This window comes from Sebastes umbrosus, chromosome 7 (assembly GCF_015220745.1).
Source record: "Sebastes umbrosus isolate fSebUmb1 chromosome 7, fSebUmb1.pri, whole genome shotgun sequence".
NCBI lineage: Eukaryota > Metazoa > Chordata > Actinopteri > Perciformes > Sebastidae > Sebastes > Sebastes umbrosus.
The window spans coordinates 28,566,150-28,583,705 of NC_051275.1; the positions used below are offsets into that span (position 1 = coordinate 28,566,150).

Below are 17,556 nucleotides of genomic sequence, written 5' to 3' on the forward strand. Positions count from 1 at the left end.
TTATCGTTTACTGTGTGTTTCATTGGCAGGTTTTTATTAGGTCCTTTTTATGACTCTCGAGTCCCACGACTGTGTAGATGAAACAGATGCTGCCGCAATTTGTGAGTGAAGCTCCGGGACTCCAGCCCGTCCTTGGAGTTTTTAAAGGAATATTCAAGAGCATTCATGAATAGTGCAAAAGACCAAACAAAGAGAGAGCAGAGGAGGAAATGGTGGCCGCATCAGCTTTACCAACAAACGGTCTCTGTTTGCAAACGGTCATCAATTTAATGAACAAATTATTTTTATTAACTCACTGGAAGCACCTTTTTAAGAAGTCATGTTCATTCCCTCACAAAGCCAAAATAATTTGCTTATCTTAAACTATTTATTCAGGCAAAAATGTTGCAAAACAATTAATTAACAAAGCAAAGTTGCGCATCCAAAACAAAAAATCAATCCTGTTTTATCACATGAAATATCCACATCCATGAAACACCACATCCAAACTCAGACGTCCCCAAAATAAAAGGAGTAGTAAGATGACACATTTTCTGCTGATGTTGAAATAATGACATGAAAATAAAGGAAATATACTGTACAATATACTGCATAAATAGTACTAGGTGGTCATTGTTGCCATTCAAAATCAAACCATTTATTTTCTGTCCAAATATTAAAGATATAACAGAAATGTTCCACTACAACTAAACAAAAGATATCGACAGATTTCATACAGCCGCTCTGAGACAGGCAATAAATTAGACATTTATCTCCTTCACAATAAGAAAAGTGACACTTATAAATCATCAAGATATAAAAATACATGTAGTGCTCATCTGTGTGTGTGTGTGTGTGTGTGTGTGTGTGTTTGCATGTACAGGGTCAGTAGCTGCTTTCCTGTACAGGCAGAATAAACAAATAATATCTCATCAAGACTACAAGCTCTAAAATGTAGGAATGAAGACCTCTGCCTTGGTCTTGAAAATTTAGGAGCTTGTAGGCAACACGTAAATCAAATTATAGACATCATTTATCATGTAAATATAATGCTGGAGATGCAGACAAAAGTATTATTCAAAAAGGGGGTCACCACAAAGGTAAACATCACCAAAGTGAGTGGGTAAGTGGTTGACTGTGGCAAAGAAGATATGAATCCAGCATTCAGTACCTCCCACCACGTGTAAGGCACCAGTAGGTTTAGATGTTGCAGCTACACCTCCCATCCAGCAGGGCCTCTCTAGAACTGGGACTCAGCATAGCCTTCATCCACAGGGGGCATCTTTTTTTCGTCGTAATACTCATCTTCGTCCTCCGAATCCTGGAAAGACCAGAAAACGAGACAGTCAGATGAGGCTATACGCAGACAGACAGACCAACACACAGACCCAGACACAAAACAACTACATCGGAAAAATCTATATTTTATAAACCCTCATGACCTGTTGTCAGACATCGAGGGCATGTAAAATTAAACGTGAAATGGATCTGGCAGACATGTCTTATTAAGTTATTTATGGGATGGAAGTCAGCGTCGTATAATGAAACATTCTGTACTGTACCAGCATATATAGGTCACAGCAGGAGGCCCTCTTTTCTTTGGCCTCCGGTGGGTGGACGCCGTACTCCTCTCTGATGAATGCAGAATGGACAGCAAAGATGGTTAGTAATAACAATAATCACACTCATAATTGCCATGAAAGAGCCTGTCCGTTACATTTTGACACTGTACTGTATATATGTTCTAAACATAGATCCATCAGGCTACAGCTCATCATTTTTACTGATTGAGAGGCCGTTGACAAGCCCCGTTTTTTGCGCCCTCAAATCCATTGATGTCAATGTAGATAGGCAGAAGGCGTACTCATAAGCAAGAGTGACGCCGTCGCAGCGTGCAAGCGTTCCCAAGTGCCTATTTTCAGGGCGCAACAGCTGCGCCACAAAATAAAAATAGTTCAATTTTTGGAACGCTGCAGCATGCAACTCATGTCATATGACGAGGAACAACTAATCACAGCTGGCAGATAGCTTTTCTTTCTTCCGTAAATATCAGTCTACAGTAAATATATGGAGAAGTTACTCATTTTAGTGCAGGGCAGAGCTTTACAATCCGTCCCACAGATTATTTTACTTGCTTCACCCTTTCCATCTGAGACACGTCACAACATCCGGTTGAAAGGTCAGCCAAATTGACACAGACAAACTGAGCAGTAAAGCAACTGTGAGGGTTTTACGGTGCTCTATTTATCTTTGTTTGGACTGAGTTTAGTTAAGTCAGTCGGCTTTTACTGCTAAATTACCATAACTTCATCATCATCGTCACTGCAGCGCACAGGTTTTTGTTTGCTTAATGACAAGCGCGGCAGGAGCGCAACCTCCCAAGCACCTTAAATAAAAGGATGAAAGCGGCACGGCTGCTTTCCTCGCATGTGAACGGCCCGTTGCAACAAAAAAATACCTGAATTTAGTTTACTAACGATTTAAACCGATTCTCACTCAATTATTTTCATCTTCACCTTCCACTCTCAATAAGCTCACTAATTACTATGTTGCATCTAAAAATGACAATTTGTGGTTTCATGGGTTGATATGTGCCAGACTATTTCTTGTCTGTATGCTAAGCTATGCTAACCCGCTGCTGGCTCCAGCTTCATATTTACAGTATACTAGAAATGCACGGATTGTAGTGTTGTCATAATACTCTGATACAATACCTTGAAAAGTATTGAACATGGTGTCAAAATTGACACAACATTGAGGGCATACAATTTGAGATTCTTATTAAAAGATAAATAGCAGAGTGTGTGTGTGTGTGTGTGTGTGTGTGTGTGTGTGTGTGTCAACTCGCTGTCTGAGAGAAGAGAGCAGAAAGCACAGCTGGTACCTGTGTATTCATTCTGCGGAATATGAGTATTGATATTCAGTGTCGATATAATATAACTATAATTGACAGCATACACAAACATCTTTGTAACATTTCTTGGAAAATTTAAATTCAATAGTATGTTCATAATAAAACATTAACTATTAAATTACTTACACTTTCTCCGAAACTGCACCAAGATACAGGACCTTCTCTCATTCGAACAAACTACCAACTTCCACACTGACGACATGATGTGTGAGTGTGTGTGTGTGTGTGTGTGTGTCTGTGTCTGTGGCTGTACTGTTGCCACTGTGTGCGCTACGTGCATGATGTGTGTGTGTGTGTGTGTGTGGCTCTTGTGTGTGGCTGTGACGTTACTGTCTGTGCCGCTGTGTGCACAATGTAAATCCATCATGAGGCACATGCGTGTAAATTTGAAATCAGATATAATAGACTGATCGGCCGGTCACCAGTCATGGCCTATCTATCAGTGCATCTCTACTGTATACGTATACAGTAGAGATGCGTGTACACCGTAAGTGGTATCAGTCTCAAAGCAAATAAACATGTTTCCTAAATGTTCCTTTTCTCTTTTAGAAAAGTGTTTTGCTTCCTGCTGTAAGAAGACACTTCAAACAGCATCATCTCACTGAGGTTTTAGGAACTCCAAGTAAAGAGAACAATGGAAAGAAAATGAAAAAAGAGATTCTGGTAGTGCTGCAGATTAGAGTAACTCAATAAATATGCATGCAAAATGCACCAAATAAACAAGAAAAATAAATTATGTAGCTACAGAACGGTCAAAACAAATAATGATAAATAGAACTGAAGAGAACTAGAGTTGCTGCTCATTGTTTACATAATCCTGTCCATGTTATTTATGCAATCTGATAAACATGTTTTACAGAGTAGCACTGGCTTGTTTAACATTTTTTATTGCTGTATTACATAAGTCAAAAGAGCAAATACCAGCTCCTGTGTGACTGCAAACCACAGGGAGTAGCACTGCTACACTACAAACAGCTAATTGCAGACTTAATGCTGGACTCCTCACTGATCACAGCGCCTCTCTACAACAAGCAACAGAAATCAAACCTTTAACATGAATTCTTGTTTAACCTTCATCAAATTAGTAATGCAGAAGCACATTTACAACCATCAGAACCTGCAATGACTATCATTACCCCCAGGAGACCCACACCAGTGATTGGTTGAATAAATCTACTCACCCCTCTGTGACCTCTATGGGCGACCTGTAGGCCTTCGATTGGCTGCGCTGTTTCTTGGGACAGAGCATCCGTCCAATCAGAATGAGGGTGATGATGGCGGAGGGGAGGAGGATGAAAGCGAGGAGCACCGCAACATCAGAGAAGCGAATGCTGGGCGCTGGGGAGGAGAATGTGAGGTCATTAGAAGCACATTAACAAAACTCTTTATGACCACACATGACGTCATGACATACTCAATAACAGAAGCATTCATTACACAGACATATACTGCATGTACACCATATACAGCACATACAGTAAATACAGCAGTTCTACATGTGTCCCTCTCCATTTATTAGCAGTAAATAATCACTTCTTACCAATTTAGTAGTGAAAATATGACAACTAGGGCTGGGAAATATCACAATATATATCTCCATAACAATATAAAAATGTCTATCGTACATATTTCCTATATTGTTTCTGTCGCAATATAGGCTAGGCTTATATTTATGATCAGTCTGTAAAGGTCAGTAACTTAGATCTGATGAGTTACCCTCCACTACATCTCTGCCTTTAACCTTCTACAGCAGGGCTCTCCAACTAGTAGCTTTGTAAACCTGTCAAAATTACTATCCAATCAAATTCACAGACATCCCTTTCCGACACAAAATTATTATTTGCCAATCAGCTGTCAATTAAACAAGATGCGCTGCTTTAAAGTTTGGTTACATCGGTGACGACGTAACATTAGGCGATGTTAGCAGGCTGGAAAGCGCACACCAGATTTGACAATGACCGCAGAAAATAGCCAGGCCAAGAAAAGGCTAAAAGAGTATTTTCTCATTGGCGGCACGAGCGTATCAGTCGGTAAAGGACATCAAAGTCCACAGCAACTAAAGGAGCTGAAACCGACGTTTAAGAGGCAACAGTCTCTGTTTACCAAACTGACGAAGAAGCCCAACGCAGCAACAGAGGCTTCGTTTAGTGGTGCACATCTTAATGAAACACAACAAGCCCATCGCCGATGGCTGGATTGTAATAGAGGCGATGACTGCGGCGGCTGAAACGTTATTAAAGGACTATAAAAGTAAGATAGAAACAATGTCTGCTTTTGGCGATGTACAACTCGGTGCTATGGGTAGCTCTCAGACACTTTCCTTTTCTTCAAATTAGCTCTCAGAGGAAAAAAGGTTGGAGACCCCTGTTCTACAGTCTGCTGACAGCAGAAGATAATATGTTGGAGCCAACATGGCCAACATCGTGACAGGCTAACACAAACACCAAATAGATGTTTGGATTAGGCTGCTATCTAAAAAATATGTGGCTGGCAGTGGAATTTTAAACTTCCTTTCCTCAGCCCCGTCTCTGCATATACACAGTATACAAGTTATTGTGAGAAAAGACAAATCCAGACACCTGTTTCACACGGACAAGCAGTGATAAGGATTTATTATTTATCATGTCTGAGAAGACAATATGATTATACATTAAAAAATGCATCTCAATGGGAGTTCAGATTTCACTGCTGTTATATAACATGCAGTCAAGTGTGCACACCGTTGGAGGAAGTCCAAATGCTCAAGGCTTAATGCAGATAAAGAATTCTGACATTGTGTGTTTTGTGTATATGCTTACCTTTTGGTGTGACAGTGAGTACAGTGTGTGACGTCGGCGACCCGTGAACATCAGGGGGGTTTCTGACGGAGCACGTGTAGGTCCCATTATCGTTCAACGTGGCGTTGATCAGGGCGATGGAGGCTTCTCCACGCGCTGGGGTTCCCTGCCACTGGATTCGACCAGAAAACTGACCGTCGGGAGGTAGGAACGCCCGTGAGGAGAAGTGGAAGAACTGGGGAGGATGAAAAAATTATATTTTATTAGTATGAAACATATGGGTGTGGTCAAATAGAGTGTGCCGGGGGCAAGGGTGTAACATTATACCTAATTAAATCTTTAGGTGCTGGGAGGAAGGAGGAAAAACTCAAAGCGTATGGTGTATTTCTTATCCACTGTCTCCTCTCAGACATGAAGTCTCACCTGGAAAGCAACACCTGAATAAACTGTAACTCAATTATTCAGAGAGCATATAATGAGAATCATCATTACTCCTAAATCTAACTTATCATTTCTCTGCCTAAGATAAAGTATCTCGAGCAACAGGTGGTGGGACAGATGGTGGAGGGACATTTTCTTTTGGCAATATTGTTGATAGCAGAGAGAAGAAGGCTGCCTGTTCAGTCTGAGAAATATGAACACAAATCTGATCGAGCACAAGGCCAGGAAAATGCATGTGAGTGCATGAGTCTCACTTAAGAGAGAAAATCTCAACTACAGGTGTTTACAAAACTGAATTTTGTTTAACATTTATCACACAACTCCATCTCGCCGTTACTCCCACGTCAAGCTGACCCAGACCTCTCCACAACATGACATCCGGAGTATGAGTGTGTTGTGAGTGTGTGGGCGGAGAAGGGGGAATGGAAATGTGGAAGTACTACAGTATATGTTTTTCACAGAGTAAACGAAGAGTGTAGAGTTTTTAAGACACCCTGGTTAGTCATCAGTAACTGGAGGCTTAGACGAAACAAATCTGAAGGTAAAAACATATAAACAAATTGACTAGGGAGGTGCAAGGAGACGTAAGGGTTGATTCTGTATATATGTGGTTTCATCTTTCCTCTATTGGTCTTAGATACTGTTTGTGTGCTGCATTATGTCTTATGTTGTCATTTAACCCTTAGTTCACTTTCTATACATCTTATTTTAAAAGGGGCTAAATTCGATATTCAGAGCATTTCTATTGCTTTCAAAAGGTTTCTCAACATGGCAACGGCTGAGCTGGTGGTCCGCAGCAAACAGTGATAACAGCACTAACAGTGCAAACAAAGGCAAAACTAGAAGAGACAGCGCTAAGAGTGTTTACATGAGGGAGAATCAGAGGGATGGCGCTACGCTTACGCGACCCCGCCGTTATTAGGGCTGCACATCATACGTCAGTATTGTTAGGCTGAATAGCGATTCACGTTATATATACAGTATATCTTGGTATTTTCTAAATCTTCAGTTGTAAGTCAAAACCGCATGCGAGATGACACGAGCACTTTTCCTAAAACTGATATCATATCATATATCATATCATGTCAAAAAGACAAGACAAGCAAAAAAAATAACTGAAAGTGGAACTGACCCAGGGATCAGGTAGAGCTGAACACTGTGTTTAATCCATTTATATACTGGTATGAATGAATGCAAAATCTGGACTGCAGAATTTACAATCTGCCCAACACACAGTGAGAATGAAAAGATAATTTTTGCAATGGAAATTGTAGAGTTAAGTATTTTAAACTTCACCCCATCAATTGGTAAAAAAAAAAAAACTTTCAACAGGACCAGAAAAGAAACTCTTACATTAAGATAAAGAAATAGTAATGTAATCAGAGTAATTACTCTTCCAACTACAAGCTGGTTGAGTCTGATAAGAAACATGAAGACATCAAGTGGCTTTTAGATTATTTGCAGGATAAGATCAGAGCCACATGGCCTTCGTTTGTGCTCTCAAAGCACAGCGGAGGGGAGTTATCGATTTCCTCTAAAAACACTATGGATGTTTTTGCATCCAGCCAATTCATGCAGCTCCTTTCATATCAGACCTACCGTATAGAGCCCCATTTTAATCACACAAGTACAACAAACACAAACCGGTACATCTTATGTGCACAGACTGTGTGGGTGTCTGAGCACACCTGCTATTTTGGTTCATGTAGGTGCAGCAGCACAAAGTGCAAAAGGGCTGGGTGAAGTGGAACATAAATCGGAGGGTTTGGTGATTAATAAACACACTGTCAGTCAGTCGCGTCACTGGTCTCATCACTCTCAAACAGCTGTGCCAATCACAGTGACGCACAACGACAACAGCTCAACAAATTAAAAATCTCCAGGAAATCCTGTCTGGATGGTGCAAAAGGGCGACACAATGTGAACACACAGCACCACAAATCTGCAGCCAGAGGCAGACGGTATGGGGTTATTTAGCACTCAATTAGTGCACTGAAGATGCTGTGCTATTTTAATGCTATTACAGGCATAATTGTGCTGTGGAATATGCTGTAAATTGTTTCATCATATCTTAAAATGTGACACAGCAGCATTTGCTTTGAAATGCAGTTCAAGAATAAAACATGAACAGCTGATTTGTTTTCTTTTAAAGGAATGAAAAGGAGGCTGTGACGCACATAATTAATGAGCTCTAGTAATCCAAGGTCTCTTGCATAAATGGGTAGAGTTATAATGCACCAGTCTGCTCTGTGTAGAGGTGTGTGAGGTTATTGTGTAGCAGCCTGGTGCCATTTGCACAGTGGACGCAGTGCATTATGGCACTGCGCTCATGGCGCGGCGTGGATTTATCAACATATGAGTTCTGCTGCCTTCAGATGCTGCAGGGATTTAATGAACTGAAGGAGAAGCTTTTCATACAGTATAAATCATCTGTGGACAACAGAATCACTCATTAACTTACAGACGTCGCTGCTTTATCCACATTAAAGGTTGTTTTTTTTATGCAGATTTAGTATTTGATTAAAAGTATTTATTTACATTTTAATTATTGCCTTATTTCTGTGCATCGCTCCAAGTGTTTAGTTTGTTATTGACAAAATCACCAAAATGGCAGCTGAGTGACGTTGCGCCAGAAACAGACGTGGTTCCGAGACGCTGATCCTCAACATCAAGACCTATTTTCCACCAAAATACCAACAACTCTCTTTGCGCCGCCTCAATTGAATGAACCTCCCACCAGTTTGTTCCTCTCCTCCCACCTGTGCAACATGCACTCTGCGCTGGGCATCAAAATACCACACAGACGGGCAGAGCAAATTTCAAGGTCAGGTAAGTACTAGGGGCGGGAATCACCAGAGGCCCCACGATAGGATATTATCACGATACTATCTTATTGTGATTTTAAACATTTTGCGATATGCTAAGTATTGTGATAAGATACATTGTGATTTATTACCTTTTTCAACTGCAAATTATGCAGTTTGTCAACATCTGTTTTTTCTCAGAGTTTTCATTCACATATCTTAAGGTGAGAGGTCAAGGGACCCCTTTGAAAAATGGCCATGACAAAATTTTGCATAACTTCTTCCAGACAAACGCCCGCTACAACCTCTGAAAGATGCCGGCAGGTCGTTGGATTGTTAAGAGATTAATGGTTTATATAATAAAAGCTCGATACAAAAATATAAAAATATAATGCGGAAAGACTGAAATGTTTCAATAACAGTTTACTACATAACGGTGCAGCCTAAATCAAGATCATACAAAACTGTTTGGCTAGTGTGAAGAGAGTAGATTTACTGCCTCAAACGTTTAAACACTAGGAACAATGTCAACATGGATAACGGTGAGTGGCCGTTCAATAAACTGAGGCATAAAAAAGCAAAAGCAAACACAGAATCCCCTGAACAATCACAGACACTGATACAGTTTTATGGCTTAACAAGAGTGCGTCTATCAGCTGCATTTTTCTGAGAGACTGATTGTATTCCTGGCTGATCATTTGAGAACTTGGCAGCCTACATGAGAGCAGCTTGAAGTCACTGACTACGTAAGAGTCTGGAAACAAACATTAGCCCCGATGATCCTTTTAAACTCATGAGAAATGCAGCAGCACGGCCGAGGACATTGGATTGTTTTCAACTATTCCACAAATCTATAAGGTGATTTAGACAGAAGCTTCCACTGGCTTGACATATTTAAAAAAAAAAAAAAATGCCTAACTGACGTTTTAGATCATCTTAATAGATTTATTATTAGCCTTAATCAGCAGAATTCAATTGGCAACAATTACCACCAGCTTTCACTGATATTTGACTGAACATTCAGCCTCTCTTCTCCAATCTGCAAAATGAATTCTCATCAGGACCGAGGTAATTATGCAAGTCACTGAAGCACTGCAGCAATTCAGATTGACACTAAAGCTTTGGCTGCAAAATTATATTTTCTGATGGAGCTTTTCACATGCTTATTCATAGTCTTTCCCGGTGTGATATACGACTGGGGACACGCAGGCCAATCAACCAGCCAACAGTGCTAATGAAATTGGATGGAAAGTAAATGAAGGCTTGGAAATAGAAAAAACAAATCCAGACTTGGTTCCATCTACGGACCGCATCAAGAAACTGCCATACGTTATTTATCTGTGATAAAGAGAACAAACTAGTTGGGCTGGGTTGAAGGAAATGCGGGCACTGGCTGGCACACCTTTTCACTAATACCTGTGTTGTTCCATGAGGTAATACACACGTTATCTGCTAACTAACACATGTGCGAACACATTCTCTCATTGTGTACCAAGTCTTCTCCACCCTCTACATACTTTTAGACAACTTCATCTTAATGACTAAACCAACAGCACTCCACATCTGCGGAGCCACAAAACATTAGCCTCCACTCAGCTCTGAGTGCTCCTATAGGAAATGATGGCATATAGGGTTGCAGCTACCACACTATGGATTCCCATGGTCCAAATGCAATTACACAGAACCACACTTGATGGGTATCTTCAAGTACAAATGGAACTGCTTAAATTATGTGGTGGATTTTTAGTGGATTTGCCACTGAAACTGAACCCGGAGTGTGCAGCGTTAGAGGACTGAGTGCAGTTATGGGTTGAGACGGATGCATCTGAACGCATTTCGAACAAGACCACGAGGCCGCCGCATAGGAAGGGGTATATTGGTATCTGACCAGTCGGGGTTTCCTGGGGAGGCCTCCGGAAGACACAAAGAGATGTGAATGGGTAAAACCTGGACATTACCTGCACAGTGATGCTGATAAATCAAACTTAGTGGTACAAACAGTATCTACACTGAAACCGAGACTGACCTGAGTTTGCTTCATCGTGCAGGTGTACAGAAATCTAGAGTCAAGCTGGTCAAGAATGCAAATAGAGCAGCCAGGTATTCAAACAAGTCATGTTTGTACAGAGTGAACAATGGAACATGCCTGTACAATGAACATGGTCTGTGTGTTGTCTTAAAAATTAAATTAAATACCTTAGTGACGCCTAACGGTCCATTAAACACATTATATCATTTAAAACTGATTAGGGCTGCAACTAATGATTGTTGAACAATCTGCAGGCTCTTATCTTGATTAATGGACTCATCATTTAGTCTATAAAATGTCAAAAAATAGTTGTTTACTGTCACACATTTTAACTTTTAATACCAGGTTTAATTTTTTACAATATAAATGGTTAATGAGAACCTACATTACTCCATATAAGTTACATCGACGTCTTCAAATTACTTGACCAAGAGTCAAAAATCTAAAAATATTCAGTGTACTTTCATAGTGGGCAAAGAAAACCAGCAAATACTCACATTTTACAGGCTGGATGCAGTGATTTTTTTGTAATGTTTGCTTTAAAAAATTACTGAAAGAATAGCTCGACTAATAAATGAATCCACTAATCGTTTCAGCTCTTTTCTGATACAGTAGTGTCATCAGATTAATTTCTTTCACAGTTATTCTGATAAATGTACACTCACCGTCAGTGGCGGCCCTCCACTCTGGGGCCTATAAGACCAGTCGACTGTCATCTTACTGGTCGGCGTACTGGTGGAAGTGAAAGTGCAGGACAATGTGATGGTATCCCCTTTAAATGCATGGAGCTCTGCTGGGGTGTTCACTGTGATGGAGGAGACTAAGGAAGGGGCTGGAGGTGGAATAAAAAAAGGAAAAAGATGATGTTAAGAGTGGCACAGGGGACAGGGATGAAAAAGAAAAATGTGATATGAGCAGCCTGTTTAGGTGTTCAACAAGAATGAGAAACGGGGAGTGGAGGAGGACACATTGTGAGTGACATTTTACTCACTCACTGTAAGCTAAATAGTGCATAAACAACCTGATAGCATCTACAAATACGCCTGCATTGTGGTGAAAGTGTCAGCACAGCAAATTCCTTCTGATAGACACTGAACTGTGAGTCCTTCTCATGCAAGTTTCTCACATAACTCTCTTGTTGTATCTGACTACACATCTGTCTCCACATGCATATAAATTAGGTCTGTCAAAGGTGACGTGATAATAATGTGCAAATTTGTTTTAATGGCACTATTTTCTTTAATGCATTACCGCAATTGATCTTCCAGAGGTCGTACCGGGCTCAGTTTTAAAGCTACTGTGAAGATACTGACATCATATGAAACTAGAAAACCTAGGGAATCAATCAGTACAAACCATGTCATACTAGGGAAGGAGGTTAAATAACGCTCCGAACTTGAAATGTTGGTGAGGAAACCTCTGACATCAAGATATGTGAATGAAAATGGGTTCTATGGGTCCGCACGAATCTTCCATTTACAGACATGCCCACTTTATGATAATCACATGCAGTTTGGGGCAAGTCACAGTCAAGTCAGGACACTGACACACTGACAGCTGTTGTTGCCTGTTGGGCTGCAGTTCGCCATGTTATGATTTGAGCATATTTGTTATGCTAAATGCAGTACCTGTGAGGGTTTCTGGACAATATTTATCATTGTTTTGTGTTGTTAATTGATTTCCAATAATAAATATATACATACATTTGCATAAAGCAACATATTGCCCAATCCCATGTTGACAAGAGTATTAAATACTTGACAAATCTCCCTTTAAGGTATGTTTTGAACAGATAAAAAATGTGTGATTAATTTACATGGACTTATCTTATATTTGCATGTCAACACCCCATTAGTGACATTAATACAGTTGTTTTTCGGGCATAAATGAAACAGTTCTCCATTTCAAAGAAAAGGCTTCAAACCGCCTTTTCTCCGAGGATGAAGCGACTAGCCGATCTTAGACTGACACCATTCTTTCCGTCTGAGACCACACGATAAGGACAAAGTTTATCTTACACTAAAGAGTGTACAAGATATCATGTGATTCATCTACAAAGACCCCGGGGTGAGAGCGAGTCGACAACACGAACAAAGCCATTTCTTCATAAAAGTGGAAAATCAAGCAGAGGAGCCTTGAAAGCCGAACCGCTCTTGAACTTGAATTGCGTCAATCTAGTAATTAGTGATAGTTTCTACAAGACGTCTTGATATTTAATAGAGAAAAAGCAAAAAGTCAGAAGGAAGACATCATATTGTGATCGTTTCCTAGCTCAGTGGTTCCCAAACTTTCTCACATCGAGGACCCCTAAACTGACACAAATTAGACCACGGACCCCCATTTGATTTCATCCCAGGGTCCCCCATCTGATCAAGTTTTTGCTTTTAGGTGTTTTGTTTAGAGCTGTCAATTGATTAAAATATTTAATCGTGATTAATCGCATGATTGTCTATATTTAATCGCACACTTTCATCTGTTCAAAATGTACCTTAAAGGGAGATTTATCAAGTATTTATTACTCTTATCAACATGGGAGTGGGCAAATATGCTGCTTTATGCAAATATATGCATATATTTATTATTGGATATCAATTAACAACATAAAACAATGATAAATATTGTCCAGAAACACTCACAGGTACTGCTTTTAGCATAAAATATATGCTCAAATCATAACATGGCAAACTGCAGCCCAACAGGCAACAACAGTGTGTCAGTGTGTCAGTGTACTGACATGACTTTGACTTGCCCCAAACTGCATGTGATTATCATAAAGTGGCCATGCCAGTTTTTCCTCGCCAATTCCTGAGGTTCTCTAGTTTCATATGATACCAGTAGCTTCACTCTAGCTTTAAAACTGAGCCCTCTTCAACCTCATAAATATCGATTGCGTCAATGTGTTAAAGAAGTTAGTGGCGTTAAAACGAATTTGCGTTAATGCATTATTATCGTGTTAACTTTGACAGCCCTAGTTTTATTACATAAAGTGTATGAAACCCATGACCAAAAATGTTCATACAATCTGACATTGTGTTACTTATATGAATGTTAGTGAAAATAAATTGCTAGGGACCCCTTGGAACCCCCTCAAGGACCCCTGGAGGTCCCCGGACTCCACTTTGGGACCCACTAGCTGTCCTGATGTGACCCTGGCAGGAAGAACTAGCTACATCCTGGCAGACACTGTGCTCTGGGCACAAATGCAGCCTAAAATATAAGTGTAATCAAATAATCAAATAAAGACAAAACTATAATGACACTAATCTGCTGCAACATTTCTCATGCTGCCTCTTTAAAGACACACAGTAGCCATTTACTGCACATAGCTGTCATTTTTACTCCTTCAAAAAACAGGTCAGATGATTTCAGAGTTAGGCAAACAACAGTGCAAAGCCATGTTTGTAATGTAATTGGCAAAAACAAAGCTGTTCTTAACTCACTGCATACCAGTTGTCACAACCTCACTGAGCCTGGCTTCTTACACTAACCTGTCCTCCTGTATCCACAGTGGCAGATAGCTTTAAATGTAACATTCAAATAAGCTATTTTGACTCATTCCCACAAAATTAAATGATGATTTGACAAACATGTATGACTTTAAATGTGTCTGGTAGAGTTCACTTCATGATAATGTATATTCTCACAGGAAGTCTATATCTGCTGTATATATATATACATATATATATATATATACATGTGTGTATATATGTGTGTATATATATACTGTATATACATATATATATATATATATATATATATGTGTATATATATGTGTGTATATATATATGTGTGTATATATATATATAAATATATATATATATATACACATGTGTGTATATATATATGTGTGTATATATATACTGTATATACATATATATACACATACATATATACATATATATACATACATATATATACATATATACATATATATACATATACATACATACAGTATATATATATACACACACATGTATATATATATGTGTATATATATACATGCATATATACATATATATATATACACACATATATATATACACATATATACACACATATATATATATACACACATATATATACACACATATATATATACACATACATATATATATATATATATATATATACACACATATATATACACACATATATATACACACACATATATATATACACATACATATATATATATATATATATATACACACATATATATATACACACATATATACACACACATATATATACACATATATATATATATATATATATATATACACATACTGTATGTGTCCATGTTAAATGCACAGTTCGCATGAAGCTGCTACCTGTCTCAGGTGTTGCGTAAAGCAGCTTAAAATACAACATGGGCTGTTCTCATCATGGCGTATCATTGATAGTGTTTACAGAGCTGTAAAGTTACATCTGTTCCCACGTAGGCCTCGAAATGAACTTATTAAAAGTGAGTTAACGTTACATAAAGTCAACACGTTGACATCATTGTTATGTATAAACAGCAGACTGCTACTAGAACAGACATGAAGCTCCAGCAGCAGGTAGAGTTTCTGTCTCTCTGAAACAACACGCAGCTCCTCTGGACTTGTTTACTCACCTAAAGAACCGAACAAATACAGCAACAAAACCACGTTCAGAGCGATGTTCCCTTCACGAGGTCGACGCATTTTAAGTTGTGGAAACGGGTTCCCTCTCATGTGGATAAGAAGAAGTCAAAGTTTGGGTAGAGCGCCGTCCATGATCTATGTTTCCATGACTCAGTGCTTCCGCTGCGCTGCAGACTCCTACCTGACAAACAGGTGGATCAGGAAGTGACCTGCTGGATCAATGGGAGTCAAACTAACATCTGACTTTTAAGTTCAAAGGAAGGGAGGATAAAAGTTATAAAGCTATAAAAGCTTCGTAGTGACTGAGCAGTGTGTTTATCAATCTACTTTAATATCCCAGTAGCTATAAGTGAGATCCATACAATAAAAAGACTCTTAAAGTTGCCAAATTTGTAAAAGGGACTGGAGTGTATTAAAAGAAAATAACGTTTTTATTGAATATGTGAATCATTTTTGTAGCTATAAGCCAATTCCATTTTTGCATATTGTTTTCAGGTAATTTATCTGCTAATTTTAACTGGGGTGATTTTGTTAGGTAATATTTTAAAGGGTACTATTAAGGAGACTCATTTGTGTCATTTGACGTTTTTGTTTTTTTTTCAATTTAAAGGAAAAATAGTATTTGTACTAGGGCTGTCAATCGATTCAAATATTTAATCACAATTAATCGCATGATTATTCATAGTTAATCACAATTAATCACAAATTAATCACAGTATCTGTGTACCTTAAAGGGAGATTTGTCAAGTATTTAATACTCTTATCAACATGGGAGTGGGCAAATATGCTGCTTTATGTAAATATATGTATATATTTATTATTGGAAATCAATTAACAACACAAAACAATGACAGATATTGTCCAGAAACCCTCACAGGTACTGCATTCAGCATAAAAAATATGCTCAAATCATAACATGGCAAACTGCAGCCAAACAGGCAACAACAGCTGTCAGTGTGTCAGTGTGCTGACTTGACTATGACTTGCCCCAAACTGCATGTGATTATCATAAAGTGGGCATGTCTGTAAAGGGGAGACTCGTGGGTACCCAGAGAACCCATTTTCATTCACATATCTGGAGGTCAGAGGTCAAGGAACACCTTTGAAAATGGCCATGACAGATTTTCTTCACCAAAATGTTGCGTAAGTTTGGAGCGTTATGTAGCCTCCTTCACGACAAGCTAGTATGACATGGTTGGTACCAATGGATTCCTTAGGAATCTAGTTTCATATGAGGCCAGTATCTTCAGTCTAGCTTTAAAACTAAGTCCGCTACAACCTAAAAATCGCAAGTTGCGTTAAAGAAACTAATTTATTACCTTTTTGGTTGCCTAAAAATGTTTTATTCAGTGTTCAGTTATACTTGACTACGTCCACTTCCTATATACAGTCTATGGTTGTAGGGTATTATAAGTTGCGCCCAAATCAGATAAACCTTTGAGGTAGCTACCACAGGAAACCAAACACCCCATCGTTACTGCAGCTTGGGCATTATATTGAGTTTAGGGGTGCTACAGTCTTAAGGAGCTATAATAATAATCATAATAATCATAATATAGTTAATTTAAGAATAAATAGACAAGGATTTTTTGTATGGAGGTATTTAATTATTGCTGAAGATAGTGTTAGTGTGTGAGGCAGTTTAACTCCTTCCCTTATCTCCCCAGCCAGCTTCTGTATAAAACCACAGATGCTCTAGTCTAGTGGGACTCCCCTGCTATTTCTAGGCATATTACTCCACTATCCCTGTCCCCAATCTCCTGTCTTTACTGGTGTAATTATCTCTAATGGGAGAAGGTATTTGTTTTTCTAGCCTCTGCTGGTTCACTCTGGTGTAATGCTTTATCTCTCCACTTCATGTTTATACAGAGTGCTTTTGAAGTGTATTTATGCCTCTATTTGGTCTGGATTGTCACTTACATCTTTATGTCCATCTGGTCTGCCAGGAGCGTTTCCTCCATCCTGACAACAGAGATGCTGCAGTCGT

General features: G+C 39.0%; 1 protein-coding gene across 2 annotated transcripts in view; it reads right to left on the reverse strand.

The window, feature by feature from the left end:
• Positions 1-17,556, reverse strand: part of mpzl3 (myelin protein zero-like 3) — a 26,375-nt gene continuing 8,819 nt past the window's right edge. Inside the window, exons 2-7 of one of the 2 annotated variants that reach the window (XM_037774934.1) lie at positions 15,560-15,743; positions 11,610-11,776; positions 5,692-5,905; positions 4,075-4,231; positions 1,542-1,611; positions 1-1,300 (exon numbers count right to left, since the gene is read on the reverse strand). In XM_037774934.1, the coding sequence (XP_037630862.1) occupies positions 1,220-1,300; positions 1,542-1,611; positions 4,075-4,231; positions 5,692-5,905; positions 11,610-11,776; positions 15,560-15,659 (789 nt within the window). In that variant the 5' untranslated portion in view covers positions 15,660-15,743 and the 3' untranslated portion in view covers positions 1-1,219. Of the gene's footprint in view, positions 1,301-1,541; positions 1,612-4,074; positions 4,232-5,691; positions 5,906-11,603; positions 11,777-15,559; positions 15,744-17,556 lie in introns of both variants that reach the window. The other variant, XM_037774933.1, reaches the window with a different exon arrangement.